Genomic DNA, 16,949 nt, shown 5'->3' with positions numbered 1-16,949 from the left:
TAAAAAAAAAAAACATAGCGTTTATTTAGGGGTATCAAGGGAGACCACAAGGGTGGCAAGGGAGACCCCAGGGGTTGCAGTTGTGACCCCTGGACACCCCAAATGAAGTCCCTGTGCATAGGTAAGTGCGTGAGTGCTTGAGTGAGTGTGAGCACAGTAGCTTCATGGTCGTCATTTCACCAAAATGCCAGTGGTAGGGAAACTGACATCAGACGACCCTTGACCTCTGATTACATCACAGAAAGTAGTGTCCTTTGACCCCACCCCGAAGTGACATCAAGGTAAGCGATGGAACATGGCCTTTCACCCCTTGAAAAAACAGGAAGTGGCATCATATAGCATTGTTTCTAAGTACACTTCAAAAAATATGGTTACAATATCACTGTAAAGTGATATACATTTATACAAGAGCGGATCACCATATGTATAATCAATAGCGTTTATAGGCCCATATTACCAAATGACTGTGAATGCAAGCAGGTGTCCAAGACCAAACGATAATGATTTGTTATTATGTAGCACTTACGCTTAAGCTCTTTTTTATGGAACAAATGTACATACAATATCACCCAACTGTGTTGATACTCATTTTCAGACTCAGCAGGATGAAAGGCTGAGTTGACCCTGCCGGGAGTCGAATCTGCAACCTGCAGATCACACACACATTGCAGCAGCGAGCGCTCAACTCACTGAGCTGTCTTACCAGTTATAGCTATCAGAAAAACAGCCACTCCAGAAACAAAGAGCCACATACTGCTGGCCACAGCCCAGGACCCTCTGTTTATTTTTTTTTTAAAGTAAAAATAAAAAGGTACGTTTTTTACATTTTTTTTAGGGGTAGCAAGGGAGACCACAGGAGTAGCAAGCAAGACCTCAAGGGTCGCAGGTGCGACCCCTGGCGACCCCTAAATGACATCCCTGAGTAGTTTGTGAGTGAAGTCATGAGTGCATAAATGCAAACGTGCTTGCATGCATGAGTGACTGAGTTCATACGTACATGAGTACAAACGTGTCTGACTGTTTAAGTACCTAAGTGCATAAGTGGCTAGTTGTCTGGGTACCTGTGCACCTGGGTGCTAAGTGCTAAGTGCCAACTCTCCAAGTTATTGACATGCTATATTTGTGGAAGGGGTTATGCTCGCATGTGCCTAGAATTGTTTCACCCACCTGCTGAAAGTCGTCATTCTTGCAAAACGTACAGGAAGACCTCAGCGTCTTGTTTAATAAAAAGAGGGGATTCGCTGTGGGTGCGCGCTAATCTACCACTCTTCTTAAATTACGCCGGGAATTCGATAAAGTGAGTTAGGCGCTAGGCCACTAGCTTGTGAGATTAGTGTGTAACCTGCTGCCACAGGGAGTTTCTAGAGCCAGAAAGGTTGGCTCACCCTTTCATCCTCGATAAAATGGCAGTAGCGTGGCGCCCCCACGCTGAAAAGCAAATATACGATAGGTTATTTATAACGCGCTTAATACAGAGAGGTTGCTACGCTCGTACTCGGGGATCGAACCTGTGTTGGTCTGAGTCATCTTGCTTCCAAGGCAAGCACGTTACCCCGTACCTCCCGTAGAGCATGCGTGGATGGGAATTCTGAAGTGAAGTTCGCACACAGAAGCCACATGCTAGGATGTAACACATTTACAGGGCTTGGTGGCTGGATTCGGGGTGTTGGCGCTTAAGTGTGTGCACATGAGCAAACACACTTTATGTGATGACTAGCTTATGCATGGATGGGGCCGAAAGTGGGTGTTCTTGTTCCCCGAAAAATATGGGGTGCGAAACAACGACATGCCAGTTTTACTTATAAAACTTTCGTCTGCACCCCCGGACACCAGCCCCTCTTCCCGAACCCCCCCCCCCCCCCGCGCGCTCCCCTCCCCTACCCCCCACCATAGCCCGAGAAGGTCAAATTCCTCCAGCCCTTTCCTTCTAGCCAAAATAACTTAAGAACTTAGCATGCTGGGGCAAGTAGTTTTACGAGTTCCTATAATCCGTCTTGGCCTGCAAGTGCCAGCATGCAAAGTGCTGTTGGCTGAAAGTCCGGGGCGGGGAGATGGTTACCTTGGTGCCAGGTGGCGACATGGTAAACCCATGTCCGTACAGCGCCACCCACAGGAAATGGGTTGAGCAAAGCCCCTGCGAACAACGCAGTTCAGTGTCTGCCCGGTAGGCGGGGCTGCCCCCGCCCACGCCCTGCGCTGGGGTTGCTACCAGGAGTGCAGCACCTCCGCGATTTAAAGCCCGCAATAACGTTCGTTCAGCAAACAAACCGAAAAAGGACTTCAACCCTCTGGAGCACGAACAGAAGAACAACACCCCTTCCGCCCACAACCTGCAAACACACGCTTAACACATACGCTTAAGTGAGGGTTCGGCAGCCGCCGTGCTCCGTGCACGCGTGTGGTGGGTGCACCCGCGTGCGAGGGCCATCCACGCATTTATTCATTCATGCATTGCACATAGAGACATAATTCGGATTAAGGCCCTCTTGCCACCCCCAGCCTATCACTGATCACGCCGTGGCCCAGGTCCTAATTAAATGAAGCAGTTAGAAATCACACTGAGAAATGAAGCCAACATTACAGTCCCCGCCGTCCGTATAATAGCGCTGCACCGACTCGGCTAATGAGGAGACTCAATAACAGACCCTCATAACCCTCACTGTAACACCCTCATAATAGCAAAAACTCTTAGCGCCCTCACTAGAACAGAGACTCAGAAGTCGCCTTCACTATAGCCGACACTCATCGCCCTCACTGTAGTCGAGACTCAGCACATTCACCGTAGTTTAGGGTCAGCAACCTCATAATAGAAGGCACTTTCCACCCTCACTATATACTAGGTTATTTATAACGCGCACCCGGGGATCGAACCCGTGTTGCTCCGTGTCGTCTTTCTTCGTCTTGCTTCCAAGGCGAGTACGTTGCCCCTGAGCTATCCTCCCGTATAGCATCCACTCAGAAGGTGCCCTCACCATAGAAGACACTCATTACCTTCACTGTAGCCGAGACTCAGCACATTCACTCTGTCTTATGCCAAGCAGCCTCATAATAGCAGACACTCTCAGCACCCTCACTATAACAGAGTCTCAGAGTCTCAGAAGATGCCCTCGCCATAGATGAAACTCATCACCGTCACTATAGCCGAGACTCAGCACCTTCACTGTAGTTTAGGGTCAGCACCCTCATGATAGCAGGCACTCTCCGGCCCTCACTATAGCCTACACTCAGAAGCAGAGACTGGGTACACTCACTGTCTCTTGTGGCCAGCAACCTCAAAATAGCAGATACTCTCAGCACCCTCACTATAACAGAGTCTCAGAAGATGCCCTCACCATAGGTGACAGTCATCACACTCATTATAGCCGATAGTCAGCACATTCACTTTGTCTTAGGGTCAAATTAGGGTCAGCACCCTCATAACAGCAGACAATTACAGCGCCCCCACTATAACAGAGACTCAGAAGATGCCCTCACCATAGATGACAGTCATCACCCTCACTATAGCCGATACTCAGCACATACACTTTGTCTTAGGGTCAAATTAGGGTCAGCACCCTCATAACAGCAGACAATCTCAGCGCCCTCACTATAACAGCGACTCAGAAGATTCCCTCACCATAGATGACAGTCATCACCCTCACTATAGCCGATACTCAGCACATTCACTTTGTCTTAGGGTCAAATTAGGGTCAGCACCCTCATAACAGCAGACAATCACAGCGCCCCCACTATAACAGCGACTCAGAAGATTCCCTCACCATAGATGACAGTCATCACCCTCACTATAGCCGATACTCAGCACATTCACTTTGTTTTAGGGTCAAATTAGGGTAAGCACCCTCATAACAGCAGACAATCACAGCGCCCCACTATAACAGAGACTCAGAAGATTCCCTCACCATAGATGACAGTCATCACCCTCACTATAGCCGATACTCAGCACATTCACTTTGTTTTAGGGTCAAATTAGGGTAAGCACCCTCATAACAGCAGACAATCACAGCGCCCCACTATAACAGAGACTCAGAAGATGCCCTCACCATAGATGACAGTCATCACCCTCACTATAGCCGAGACTCAGCACATTTACTTTGTCTTAGGGTCAAATTAGGGTCAGCACCCTCATAACAGCAGACAATCACAGCGCCCCCACTATAACAGCGACTCAGAAGATTCCCTCACCATAGATGACAGTCATCACCCTCACTATAGCCGATACTCAGCACATTCACTTTGTTTTAGGGTCAAATTAGGGTAAGCACCCTCATAACAGCAGACAATCACAGCGCCCCACTATAACAGCGACTCAGAAGATTCCCTCACCATAGATGACAGTCATCACCCTCACTATAGCCGATACTCAGCACATTCACTTTGTTTTAGGGTCAAATTAGGGTAAGCACCCTCATAACAGCAGACAATCACAGCGCCCCACTATAACAGAGACTCAGAAGATGCCCTCACCATAGATGACAGTCATCACCCTCACTATAGCCGAGACTCAGCACATTTACTCTGTTTTATTGTCAAATTAGGGTCAGCACCCTCGTAACAGCAGACAATCTCAGCGCCCTCACTATAACAGCGACTCAGAAGATTCCCACAACATAGATGACAGTCATCACCCTCACTATAGCCGCGACTCAGCACATTCACTCTGTCTTAGGGTCAAATTAGGGTCAGCACCCTCATAACAGCAGACAATCTCAGCGCCCTCACTATAACAGAGACTCAGAAGATGCCCTCACCATATATGACAGTCATCACCCTCACTATAGCCGAGACTCAGCACATTCACTCTGTTTTAGGGTCAAATTAGGGTCAGCACCCTTGTAACAGCAGACAATCTCAGCGCCCTCACTATAACAGCGACTCAGAAGATTCCCTCACCATAGATGACAGTCATCACCCTCACTATAGCCGATACTCAGCACATTCACTCTGTTTTAGGGTCAAATTAGGGTCAGCACCCTCGTAACAGCAGACAATCTCAGCGCCCCCACTATAACAGAGACTCAGAAGATGCCCTCACCATAGATGACAGTCATCACCCTCACTATAGCCGAGACTCAGCACATTTACTCTGTTTTATTGTCAAATTAGGGTCAGCACCCTCGTAACAGCAGACAATCTCAGCGCCCTCACTATAACAGCGACTCAGAAGATTCCCTCACCATAGATGACAGTCATCACCCTCACTATAGCCGCGACTCAGCACATTCACTCTGTCTTAGGGTCAAATTAGGGTCAGCACCCTCATAACAGCAGACAATCTCAGCGCCCTCACTATAACAGAGACTCGGAAGATTCCCTCACAATAGATGACAGTCATCACCCTCACTATAGCCGAGACTCAGCACATTCACTCCGTCTTAGGGTCAAATTAGGGTCAGCACCCACATAACAGCAGGCACTCTCAGCGCCCTCACTATAACAGAGACTCGGAAGGTGCTCGTACCATAGAAGACACACACCACCCTCATAATAGCAGAGTCTCAGTAGACTCACTATTGCAGAGACTCGGCGCCCTCAACATAGCAGAGACACAGTAAGGCACTCACATTATAGACGAAAATTGGCACTAAGTTTTCCTAGATGGAGACAGACCCTCATATTAGCAGAGATGAGGTGCCCTCATAATAGCAGATACTCTGCGGTCTTGATATGAGAGGGAGTCATGGCCCTCATAATAGCAGAGATGCAGCAGTACCCTCATAATAGCAGAGACTCTGCACTCTCATAAGAGGGAGTCAGATACCCCGCTATAGCAGAGACTCAGCACCCTCACTACAGCAGAAACTTTCCGCTCTCACTGTAAGAGGGAGTCATGCCCCATAATAGCAGAGATACAGTGCCCTCATAATAGCAGAGACTCTGCACCTTCACTATAGTAGAGACTCAGCACCCCCATTGTAGAAGAGACTCTGCACTCTCATTGTAAGAGGAGTCATGCCCCACAATAGCAGAGATACAGTGCCTACATAATACAGAGACTCAGCACCCACACTATAGCAGAGACTTAGCACCCCCATTTTAGCCGACACTATGCACTCTCACTGTAAGAGGGAGCCATGCCCCCATAATAGCAGATGTGCAGTGCCCTCATAATAGCAGACACCAAGCACCCTCACTGTAGGAGGGAGCTATATCCCATAATAGCAGAGATGCAGTGCCTTCATAATAGCAGAAACTCAGCACCCTCACTATAAGAGGGATTCATGTCCCCATAATAGCAGAGATGCAGCGCCCTCATAATAGTATAGACTCGGCACCCTCACTATAGCAGCGACTCAGCACCTCCATTATAGCACAGTGTGCACTCTAACTGTAAGAAGGGGTTATGCCTTCATAGCAGCAGAGATGAAGCACCCTCATAATAGCAGAGACTCTGCTCTTTCACTGTAAGAGAGGCATGCCTAAATAAAAGCAGAGACTCAGCGCCCCCATTATTGCAGAAACTCTGCACTCTCACTATAAGAGGGAGTCATGTCCACATAATAGCAGAGATGCAGTGCCCTCATAATAGCAGAAACTCAGCACTCTTACTGTAAGAGGGAGTCAGGCCCTCATAATAGCAGAGGTGCAGTGCCCTCATAATTGCAGCGACGCTGCACCCTCACTATAGCAGAGACTTAGTACCCTCACTATAGCAGAGACTCAGAACCCTCAGTATATCAGAGTCTGCACTCTAACTGTAAGAGGGAACCATGCCCCCATAATAGCAGAGGCCCAGTGCCCCCACAATAGCAGAAACTAAGCACCCTCATTGTAAGAGGGAGTCATTCCCCCATAATACAGAGGTGCAGTGCCCTCATAATAGCAGAAACTCAGTACCCTCACTATAAGAGGAAGTCATGTCCCCATAATAGCAGAGATGCAGTGCCCTCATAATAGCAGAATCTCAGCACCTTCGCTGTAAGAGGGAGTCAGGCCATCATAATAGCAGAAGTGCAGTGCCCTAATATTAGCAGAGATGCTGCACTCTCACTGTAAGAGGGAGTCATGCCCCCATAATAGCAGAGGTGCTGTGCCCTCATAATAGCAGAAAATAAGCACCCTCACTGTAAGAGGGAGCCAGGCCCCCATAATAGCAGAGGTGCAGTGCATTCATAATAGGAGAAACTCAGCACCCTCACCATAAGAGGTAGTAATGCCCCCATAATAGCAGAGATGCAGTGCCCTCTTAATAGTGTAGACTCAGCACCCTCACTATAGCAGACTTAGCACCTCCATTATAGCAGAGTGTGCACTCTAACTGTAAGAAGGAGTCATGCCGTCATAACAGCAGAGATGCAGCACCCTCATAATAGCAGAGACTCTGCACTTTCACTGTAAGAGAGCCATGCCCACATAATAGTAGAGCCTCATCACCCATTATAGCAGAGACTCTGCACGTTCACTATAAGAGTGAGTCATGGCCCCATAATAGCAGAGATGCAGTGCCCTCATAATAGCATAAACTCAGCACCCTCACTATAAGAGGGAGTCATGCACCCATAATAGCAAAGGTGCAGTGCCCTAATAATAGCAGAGACTAAGCACCCTCACTGTAAGAGGGAGTCATGCCCCCATAACAGCAGAGATGCAGTGCCCTCATAATAGCAGAGACTTGGCACCCTCATTATAGCAAGGACTCTGTACTCTCACTATAAGAGAGAGCCTTGCCCCCATCATAGCAGAGGCGCAGTGCCCTCATAACAGCAGAGACTAAGCACTGTCAATGTGAGAGGGAGTAATGCCCCCATAATAGCAGAGATGCAGCACCCTCATAATAGCAGAGACTAAGCACCGTCAATGTGAGAGGGAGTAATGCCCACATAATAGCAGAGATGCAGTGCCCTCATAATAGCAGAGACTAAGCACCGTCAATGTGAGAGGGAGTAATGCCCCCATCATAGCAGAGGTGCAGTGCCCCCATAACAGCAGAGACTAAGCACCGTCAATGTGAGAGGGAGTAATGCCCCCATCATAGCAGAGGTGCAGTGCCTTCATAACAGCAGAGACTAAGCACCGTCAATGTGAGAGGGAGTAATGCCCACATAATAGCAGAGGTGCAGTGCCCTCATAACAGCAGAGACTAAGCACCGTCAATGTGAGAGGGAGTAATGCCCCCATAATAGCAGAGATGCAGTGCCCTCAAAATAGCAGAGACTAAGCACCGTAAATCTGAGAGGGAGTAATGTCCCCATCACAGCAGAGGTGCAGTGCCCTCATAACAGCAGAGACTAAGCACCGTCAATGTGAGAGGGAGTAATGCCCACATAATAAAATAATTGCAGTGCCCTCATTATAGCAGAGACTAGGCACCGTGAATGTGAAAGGAGAGTAATGAGCCCATGATAGCAGAGGTGCAGTGCCCTCATAACAGCAGAGACTAAGCACCGTCAATGTGAGAGGGAGTAATGCTCCAATAATAGCAGAGATGCAGTGCCCTCATAATAGCAGAGACTAAGCACCATCAATGTGAGAGGGAGTAATGCCCCCATCATAGCAGAGGTGTAGTGCCCTCATAACAGCAGAGACTAAGCACTGTCAATGTGAGAGGGAGTAATGCCCCCATAATAGCAGAGATGCAGTGCCCTCATAATAGCAGAGACTAAGTACTGTCAATGTGAGAGGGAGTAATGCCCCCATAATAGCAGAGATGCAGTGCCCTCATAATAGCACAGACTAAGCACCGTCAATGTGAGAGGGAGTATGCCCCCATCATAGCAAAGGTGCAGTGCCCTCATAACAGCAGAGACTAAGCACTGTCAATGTGAGAGGGAGTAATGCCCCCATAATAGCAGAGATGCAGTGCCCTCATAATAGCAGAGACTAAGCACCGTCAATGTGAGACGGAGTAATGCCCCCATCATAGCAGAGGTGCAGTGCCCTAATAACAGCAGAGACTAAGCACTGTCAATGTGAGAGGGAGTAATGCCCCCATAATAGCGGAGATGCAGTGCCCTCATAACAGCAGAGACTAAGCACCGTCAATGTGACAGGGAGTAAGGCCCCCATAGTAGCAGAGATGCAGTGCCCTCATAATAGAAGAGACTAAGCACCGTCAATGTGAGACGGAGTAATGCCCCCATCATAGCAGAGGTGCACTGCCCTAATAACAGCAGAGACTAAGCACCGTCAATGCGAGAGGGAGTAATGCCCCCATAATAGAAGAGATGCAGTGCCCTCATAACAGCAGAGACTAAGCACCGTCAATGTGAGATAGAGTAATGCCCACCTAATAGCGGAGGTGCAGTGCCCTCATAACAGCAGAGACTAAGCAACGTCAATGTGAGACGGAGTAATGCCCCCATCATAGCGGAGGTGCAGTGCCCTCATAATAGCAGAGACTAAGCACCGTCAATGTGTGAGAGAGTAATGGCCACATAATAGCAGCTCAGCACCCTCACTATAGCGGACACCTTGCACTCACATGTTATTTCAGTGTCCGCAGCCATTACAACAGAAGTACTGCATCCCATAGAGACAGCGCACCCGGGGAGGTGAGCCTGAACCCCCACCCTGCTCCCCTCCAGCCATAACTAAACGCCTTTTATAATGAAGATGTAACACCCAGTGAACATTGAATCGAAGCACCGGTCACCCACTACAACCTCCTCAACACAAGCACCGCACAAGCGGGCAGTGGGCTTCGCAGTCAAATCTAGCGCACGCCTTTCCTGGGGGCGGCACGGGACCCTTGGAAAAGGGAGCCCCCTTGCCCCCACACACATTCAGGCAGTGTGCATCCACACACCACACACACGAATCGTAATGTTATGCACGTGCCACAGACTCAAACACGTGTGTACCTATGTGAGTGCAGCGGTACACTATTTCCAGCCGTCCTATGCATGCGCGTGCATAACATTATTTAATGTGTGTGAGAGAACATTAGTGTACACATTGCAAAAAATGTGTACATCCAAACACACACACACACACAACTACAGACACACACGGGAGTGTAAGCAGTTGCATCTCAGGTGCAGCAGTGGCCTTCTCCCGTGTGCATGTGTGAGAGCAGGAATGTCCCGGCAGAGCACAGGCCGTGTGAAGGCAGGCGCTGGAAACTAGGCCGGCGTTCCGGCTGCCGCCTGCTGCTGCATGGATCGAGTCTAGGCCCGCTCAGAAAGGAAGGCTTCGTTCAGGGGTGAAACTTGGCACCTATACCCCTGCACCTCCCTCGGTGCTCCCCTGCAGCCTAACAGCTCGTTTGGTGCAGGGATCGGGGTGAACGCGTCACCCCGATCCCTGCACCAAACAGGCTGTTGGGGTGCAGGGGAGCACGGGGGGAGAGGGGGATTGCAGGCGTATAGGTGCCAACTTTTACCCCCCTGAACGAAGGCTTCCTTTTTGCGCACGGTGCCCTGATCGGTTCACCGTGAACCGATCAGGACACCGTGCGCAAAAAGTGCGCAAAAAAAGCTCTCTCGGGCAGCAGGGCCTACCTCTGCAACACGAGGGGGCCGGGGGTCTGGTTATTCACCAGATCAAAGAAATTGGACACAAATTAAAGTGTTGATAAAAGAGCAGCTTTTGTGACTCACCCACGGATGCTGGTAGCACCGCTCAGCTGTGCAGGCCTGGGGAGAAGGCTGCTTTATAGAGCATTCAAAAACCGTTATATTCCCAGGAGACATGAATAACCACAGCGAAAAAACCTCAAAGCGGGCAAATAACCCCCCGTGTGGCCCAACATGGGGTGCAGACTGTTAGAGCAGATAAAGATGCACCTGCCAAGTGCCCTTTTTTGGCACCCAGGTGCCCAAAAAGGGGGGGCACCCCATGCCACGCCTCCAAAATGACAGAGCCGCTTCAAAAAACGCAAAAAATGACCCCAAAACAATTAAAATACCCCCCAAACTGGACGCCCCCATTTGCAGAATCTCCCCAGGCATCGCTCTGCCAAGTTTCAGGATGCTGGGACGCATGCTGCCTCTCTGGCAGCAAAACTCCAGGCATCTTTTGGCAGCATGTGGCCGGTTTGGAGAAAAGGGGGTAAAATGTGAAAAATACAGCCGGGGCAGGGTCCTGGGTGGGCGCTGTCGCCAAATCCTATTGCCCGAGACCCTCAGCTACACTGGGGCAAGCTGTGTTTCGAAAAAAGTTCTCCCTTTTTGTTAAGCCTTTGAATATTCAAATCAAAACTATCGCGCAATAGTTGATTGTCAAATCAAGGGATTCTAAGGGTTTTAAATAGTTGGCAAGGGGGAGAAAATCTCAAACTTATATCGGTGGGTATAATTGAAATATAGTGCTTGCCTACAGACGGAATTGGGAAGAAACACTTTGGTTTGACTACGAATTTTAAAATATATATATACTATTGTCTCCAGAATTGCAACCCAGGTGGGAGAAGCCCTGTGCAGCACCACAGAAGTGGAAGAAACTTGACAACTTATTTCGTGTTTCCCCCCCTTTCCAAAATGTCTGGTAAGTGCTTTCTGCTTATATTTGTTTTATTTTAATCTTTTCTCTGGCTCGGGCGCCTTAACGCCCCGAGCCGCCGCATCCTGGCGCTTTGCAATGGGAGAGACGTGAGGGATGCGGAGCCTAACTTCGCGCACAGGCACAGCCTGCAAATGGCAATGGAAACTGCTTCCCCGGCGGCCCCGAACACCGCCGGGTCCGGCGGACGGGGCGCAGCGCCCCGTTTACTGAGCAGCGCAGGCGTCTTTTAAGCGCAATGCACATTTTCCGGACAGTTTAATGCGCATTCTTTTATTTGAATAGCGCCAATACGAGAGCTTCGACTGGGTCCCCTTTTAAAACGAACGTAAAATGATTTAAAACGATGATTCCGGGGCGGACTAAAAAAGGGAGAAATATCGTTTTTGTGCCTGTTAGAAAAATCTGCATAATTGAAATTTAGAGGTGTTTTTTGTGTGATGCAACGGACATGCGAATGGGCAGGTGGGTGGAGGGTAGGTGTTATATGCAGGGCGGGCAGGGGCAATATATGCAGATTAATTCAACTGATAGAGAAATGATTGGGGTATATTTTTTTAAAGAATCATCGAATGCAAAGTCGGACCACGACAGGGTGTTTTTTGCAGGTTTTCATCTGACCGTTAAAACGGGGCGTTGCTGAAAGTTATGCACCGTTTGAAGCGCCGCGTTTGCTTTAAAGTGTTTTGGCGCTTGGATGGGGAGCGGCGGGCGCGAGGGACAGGGCATGGTGCCCCGCGTGGCATAGAAGGGGGATCTGGGGCCAGGCTCGTGTCAGGGGGTTCGGGGGTTCCTCTCCAGGGCACCGGGGTGATTTCCACTGAGAACCTGCGCTCTTTACCGCCCCTTGTTCCTGTGCGAGCCGGGGCGGGGGTGCGTTACCGCCGGCGACCAGCGGCGTCGCTGCTACGAGACAACAGCGGTATTTGACAGGGAGTCTCTGCCGGGGTCCCTGCCGGCTGGGTCGGCAGGATCGCCAGGGAAGGCTGCGGTGTGCGTAAAGTTGGTGGATGGGGAGTTTGGGGGGCTGTGAACGTAGCTGGCTGCCCCCTTTGAACCGGGGCTGTGGCGGACACGTAAGGGGTGCCGTAGATCGGGCAAAACCTGCCATTCTTTAACTGCCCACATGGCAGGCTTTTCCACAGTTAAAACCCTTTGCAACGTTGTTCTGGAATCATTGGCCGCCACCACCCCTGCCTGAAAGGGACGAAGCCCGTTTGACACCATTCTCTGAAACTTTTAAGACATGCACGTTTTGTTCCGTTTAATGAGCAACATCCAACCTCCTCATCCCACCAGTATGAATAAAACTGCGTCTCCAACCATTGAACTCATACATTTGGCGCTGTTTTAAGGGGGTCACGGATTGATGGGCTTTTTACCACTGCATATAACATGCACAAAGCACCCCCTCTTTACCTTCACCCCGGGACCTTAGAGAACTCTCAAAGTCCGGGACAAACTCGTTTCGTTTTTTCTCCTAAACTCACCACGATTCCTTTTCGTGTATTTTCTTGTCCTAGCTTTTTAAATATTCACCCGAACCTTTCGCATGTACCTTTCGGGTGTTCCGCTTGGAACAGGGCTCGCCATCCCCTCCTTTTACCCAGCAATAACACCGTCTCGACTAGCTCGCTCAGAGACACATGCATTCTCGTTCTTGACCTTTTCCAAACTTTCCAAAGCTTCCCAAACTGTTCACGGGAGCGCACGCTCGTGCACCCCTGCGTGGCGGTGTTCAGATCCACTTATTTTGAGAGCTGCCCGGATCAGGAAGCCCGTCTCCCCCGAGCCCTGAACCCTCGGCCAGCCCTGCACGCCTCCCACACCTGGCCGCCTTACCTTGCAGCAGCCTGGGTTCGTGAAACGCCAGCCGGGGCTCTCTCTAACTCCCACCGCTTGCGACCGGCTGCCCTGCGGGCGCATCTCCCTCTGCTAAACCGCTTAAAAAAAAAAAAACATTTTCCAAAAGGAAAACACAAAGCTCCCCATAGCGACCAAAACAGAGACTTTCAAAAACGTTCATCACGGAAGAACAGGTCTCCTGTCGTAAAAGAGACGGGGGTTCCTTACGGCCGTGCCTGCCGGTACTACCGTGCAGGTAGCGGAGCTCGCCTCTCTCGGCAGGTCTTTGAGGAGGTGTTTTTTAGGGGGGGCACCTTTTAATGGCGTTTAGATTTAAAAGTGAATGCAAGAATCCAGGAGAGGAGTATGGGGTGCGTTTTGACATTTGCAACACACACAGTCTTCACATGCATAGAGTTCCCAGACTCCCCCGCCCCCCGCACACCCCCCCAGTGTTCTTCTGGCACCAACTGTATTTTCCATAGGGGAACATTTCACCTAAACGAGCCTTTGCAGGCGTGATTGCTATACTGATTTTGGGTGCACGGTAGGGAGAGGCGCCCTGTTCTGGATCCAGCCGGCATCCTTATCAGATGTGGGTTTATAGCCACTTTATAGAGCGGGTCTGTAAATCAGGCAGAAATGTCTTCTTTGCCCATTGGATGGGGAATGCAGACTTTCTCCCCGTTCCTGTATGTTTTATAGGGCACTGAAGACGGGTGATTTTTTTTTTAGTGCTATCAAAAACAGCCTTATAGCGCCAACAGCCAAATTAAAAGCCACTTGGCACTTGGTGGTATGCCGTGTGTGCGTGACTGCCATAGGGTGCTTTCTGCGTATAGTCATTTGAATTTGCACTTTTTTATATTTTGTTTGTAAACCGAGCGCCCCGAAGGTGCCAGAGTGCTTCTAGGCTCCATTCTCCGCATTAAATGATGCTGTCCACCTCCACTTTGTCGACAGGCCCGTAACCGAGGCCTGCTTTCCTTCTAATTTCCCTTTCTCGCTGTGCGCAGTGTCACCCCAATTAGCCCCTGCGTACCTGTCTGCAGGTGTGACCCGAGGCCATTGTCTTTCGTAGAGAGCCCGCACTGGTGGTAACTGCATACAGCTTCTTACACACAAGGGGGTGTTCTAAAATATCGAGGTTTTGCTTTGTATGGAAAAGCAGGTGTAAAAAGCAGTCCAAGTCAGCTAGCAATGACGTGAAGGGCGCCCCATAATGCGCAGCATAGACACCTCGGCCCCCCGTTATTTTGTTCTGCCGTGCCTACATTGGTTCCCTTTGCATCTCGACTACAGTTCACAGCAAACTACACCCCCTCCCCAACTTCTTTTACTCGACTTACCATCACTTTTTGTTAGTTTTTTTTAATAACAAAGAAAACACAATGTCAGTAACAAAAAACAAAAAAAATGACAGGTGTGCCTTGAAATGAAAGCACCGAGTCATGCGTTGATGGTGTCTGGCAATTACAGTTCAGGTGTGGATGCTGGCAACGTCGTTTACAATGATTATATAGAGGGATAATTCATTTAGGAATGGGGGGGCGGCTGTTATTGGTTGATGTACTACAGTACAGCGCGCCAGCTGCGAGCAGCTGGAGCAGTGAGGCCCATTGTATCATGCAGTGACCAGTGGGGTGGCATTCTCCCATGGCTGGGGTAGAGGGAGGGAGGTAGGAGTGGCTCTTCTCCTTAGACTCTCTCTCGCCCGATTACTCGCTCAGAAGCAGCAGCGCCAAGCATGCCCCCCACCCCTACATGCCAAGATACCGAATTCCACGCGCGAATTAGTACTCTAGTCTGCTGTTTGTTTTGCATTCTGGAACTTGTAGTCCTAGATTTAAAATTGCATCTATGCTCTGCCCAACCTTTCCTGCACTTCAAAGTTTCAACACAGGAGGGCGAGCCACGTGCTAGGCTTATACATACACATATAGAGGTATTAAATCACGTGCTTGCCACTCTTTTTGCATGCACCATAGTCGGGCGTTAACATATGTGTGTGTTCTGTCTGCTGTGCTCCATGGCAGTGGTGTGTAAACAGGGATTGCTCTCACACAGTGCCTAAATATCACTACATCGAGGGCCTGATTCACAGGAGCGTTTTTATAATAGTGGAATCCCATAGGAAAACATTCTGTGAATCAGGCCCTGGCGGTAACTGACCTGCTACTGGGCAGAAAGGCCTTAACTGGTGGTAACTGACCTGCCACTGAGCTGGCATGCCAAAACATATGAAAACTGTGCAGTGCTTTACAGAAGGCCCACGCAGGAAAGTGGTTGTGTGTAAACGTTAAGAAAGACATTCCAGCAGGCGGGATAGGGTAAGGGGTTAAAACGTCTGCACACCTTCCGAGAGTTGAAACTCCATTTGGCCCCGGTGAGAAGATATTAAGAAAAATAAGAATGCCCAGGGAAGGGTGGGGGCAATGCCACCATAGCCTTACTAAGTGGCCAAACCCATCATTATATGCCCCACTTTTCCGGATCAGGTTCCCTAATCGGGTATAGCGTCAACTATCTCCTGATAATGATCGGCCCAAGGCCTCCTTGCTGAATTATAGTCCCTCACGAGTAAGCCTTGGTGAACTGATTTGGGTAAACACCGAATTAATCTAATTTCCAACGATTCGACGGCCTGAACTTCCCCGAGCGTCCTTCAAGGTTCGGGCTAGGTGGGTTGAGCAAGTTCGGCTGTGCAGGTTATTCGAGGCACGTCCTCTTGGATCAGACTTCCACAGAGAGCAGGATCTTTAAATTTGGGGGGTGGGATTTTTACATTTGGATTTTAGTGAGGGACAGTAGACACTGAAATAGGACAGGTTGTCCATTTACCACAGAGTTAGTTGAAGGCAGGAGTGGACTGGAAACTAAAAGAGGCCCTGAAAATAATTACTGGTGACCAAAAGAGGCCCTGGAAATAATTACTGGGGACCAAAAGAGGCCCTGGAAATAATTACTGGGGACCAAAAGAGGCCCTGGAAATAATTTTCAAAGTGACCCCACATGACACATTTTCAGCAAGCCCATGCTTTTCCTATGAGAAAATGTGGAAATACCACAGAAAAGAGGCCCAGGATGCAGAGGCCCACTGGGAAATCTCCAGAGTTCCCTATAGCCAATCCACCCCTGAGTTTGGGTGAGTTACGGAATCGAATAGCTGCTTTGGCGAGTCTCTTGAGAAATTATGAATGTGCCGGATTGTGGTAATGGGATTTTTTTTGATTAGCGAGTTCAGTTTGGCAGAAAATGTCCCAGGCTTCTTCTTAAACTGAACATAATCTATCTATCTGTATGATGGTTTCTTGCACAGTGCTTAGTACCACCTCTAGGCAGTTTCAAGGCGTGATATGGAGAAGAGAAATGATGGTGAAACATGGAGGGCACTTGGCTACAAAGATCCCAATATTGCATTAAATAAGTCACCAACGTGACTTACTGACATAAATGGGTTGCATTTTATTTCTCCCCTAAATGCCCTTATTATTAAGTCTGGCACAACAGGTCCCGGCATTTGCCCAATCAACTTAATTTTGGGTGAATTGGTGTTCGGCAAAAATCTTGAACTTATCAAGGGGTTCATCTTGGGGAGCTTGAGGTCACGAGGGGTGCAAACGGAGGACCTTCCAGTGGAGGCCAGGGCTCCTCTGTCCCCTACAGAG

The 16,949-nt window shown here is 49.3% G+C and overlaps 1 protein-coding gene and 1 long non-coding RNA gene across 2 annotated transcripts in view; one reads left to right on the top strand and one right to left on the bottom strand.

Annotated features, from left to right (window-relative positions):
* LOC138487763 (uncharacterized) overlaps positions 1-16,949 on the bottom strand; it is a 167,493-nt gene that overhangs the window by 110,593 nt on the left and 39,951 nt on the right. The gene's annotated exons all lie outside the window — the stretch shown is intronic.
* The window catches only part of POU2AF3 (POU class 2 homeobox associating factor 3), a 52,875-nt gene continuing 47,158 nt past the window's right edge, over positions 11,233-16,949 (top strand). The window contains exon 1 of the mRNA XM_069614314.1: positions 11,233-11,421. Coding sequence (XP_069470415.1) covers positions 11,415-11,421 — 7 coding nt within the window. The 5' untranslated portion in view covers positions 11,233-11,414. The remainder of the gene's footprint in view (positions 11,422-16,949) is intronic.

Source organism: Ambystoma mexicanum, chromosome 9 (genome assembly GCF_040938575.1).
Source record: "Ambystoma mexicanum isolate Mex_15411 chromosome 9, UKY_AmexF1_1, whole genome shotgun sequence".
Taxonomy (NCBI): Eukaryota; Metazoa; Chordata; class Amphibia; order Caudata; family Ambystomatidae; genus Ambystoma; species Ambystoma mexicanum.
This window is presented reverse-complemented; position numbering and strand designations above follow the sequence as displayed.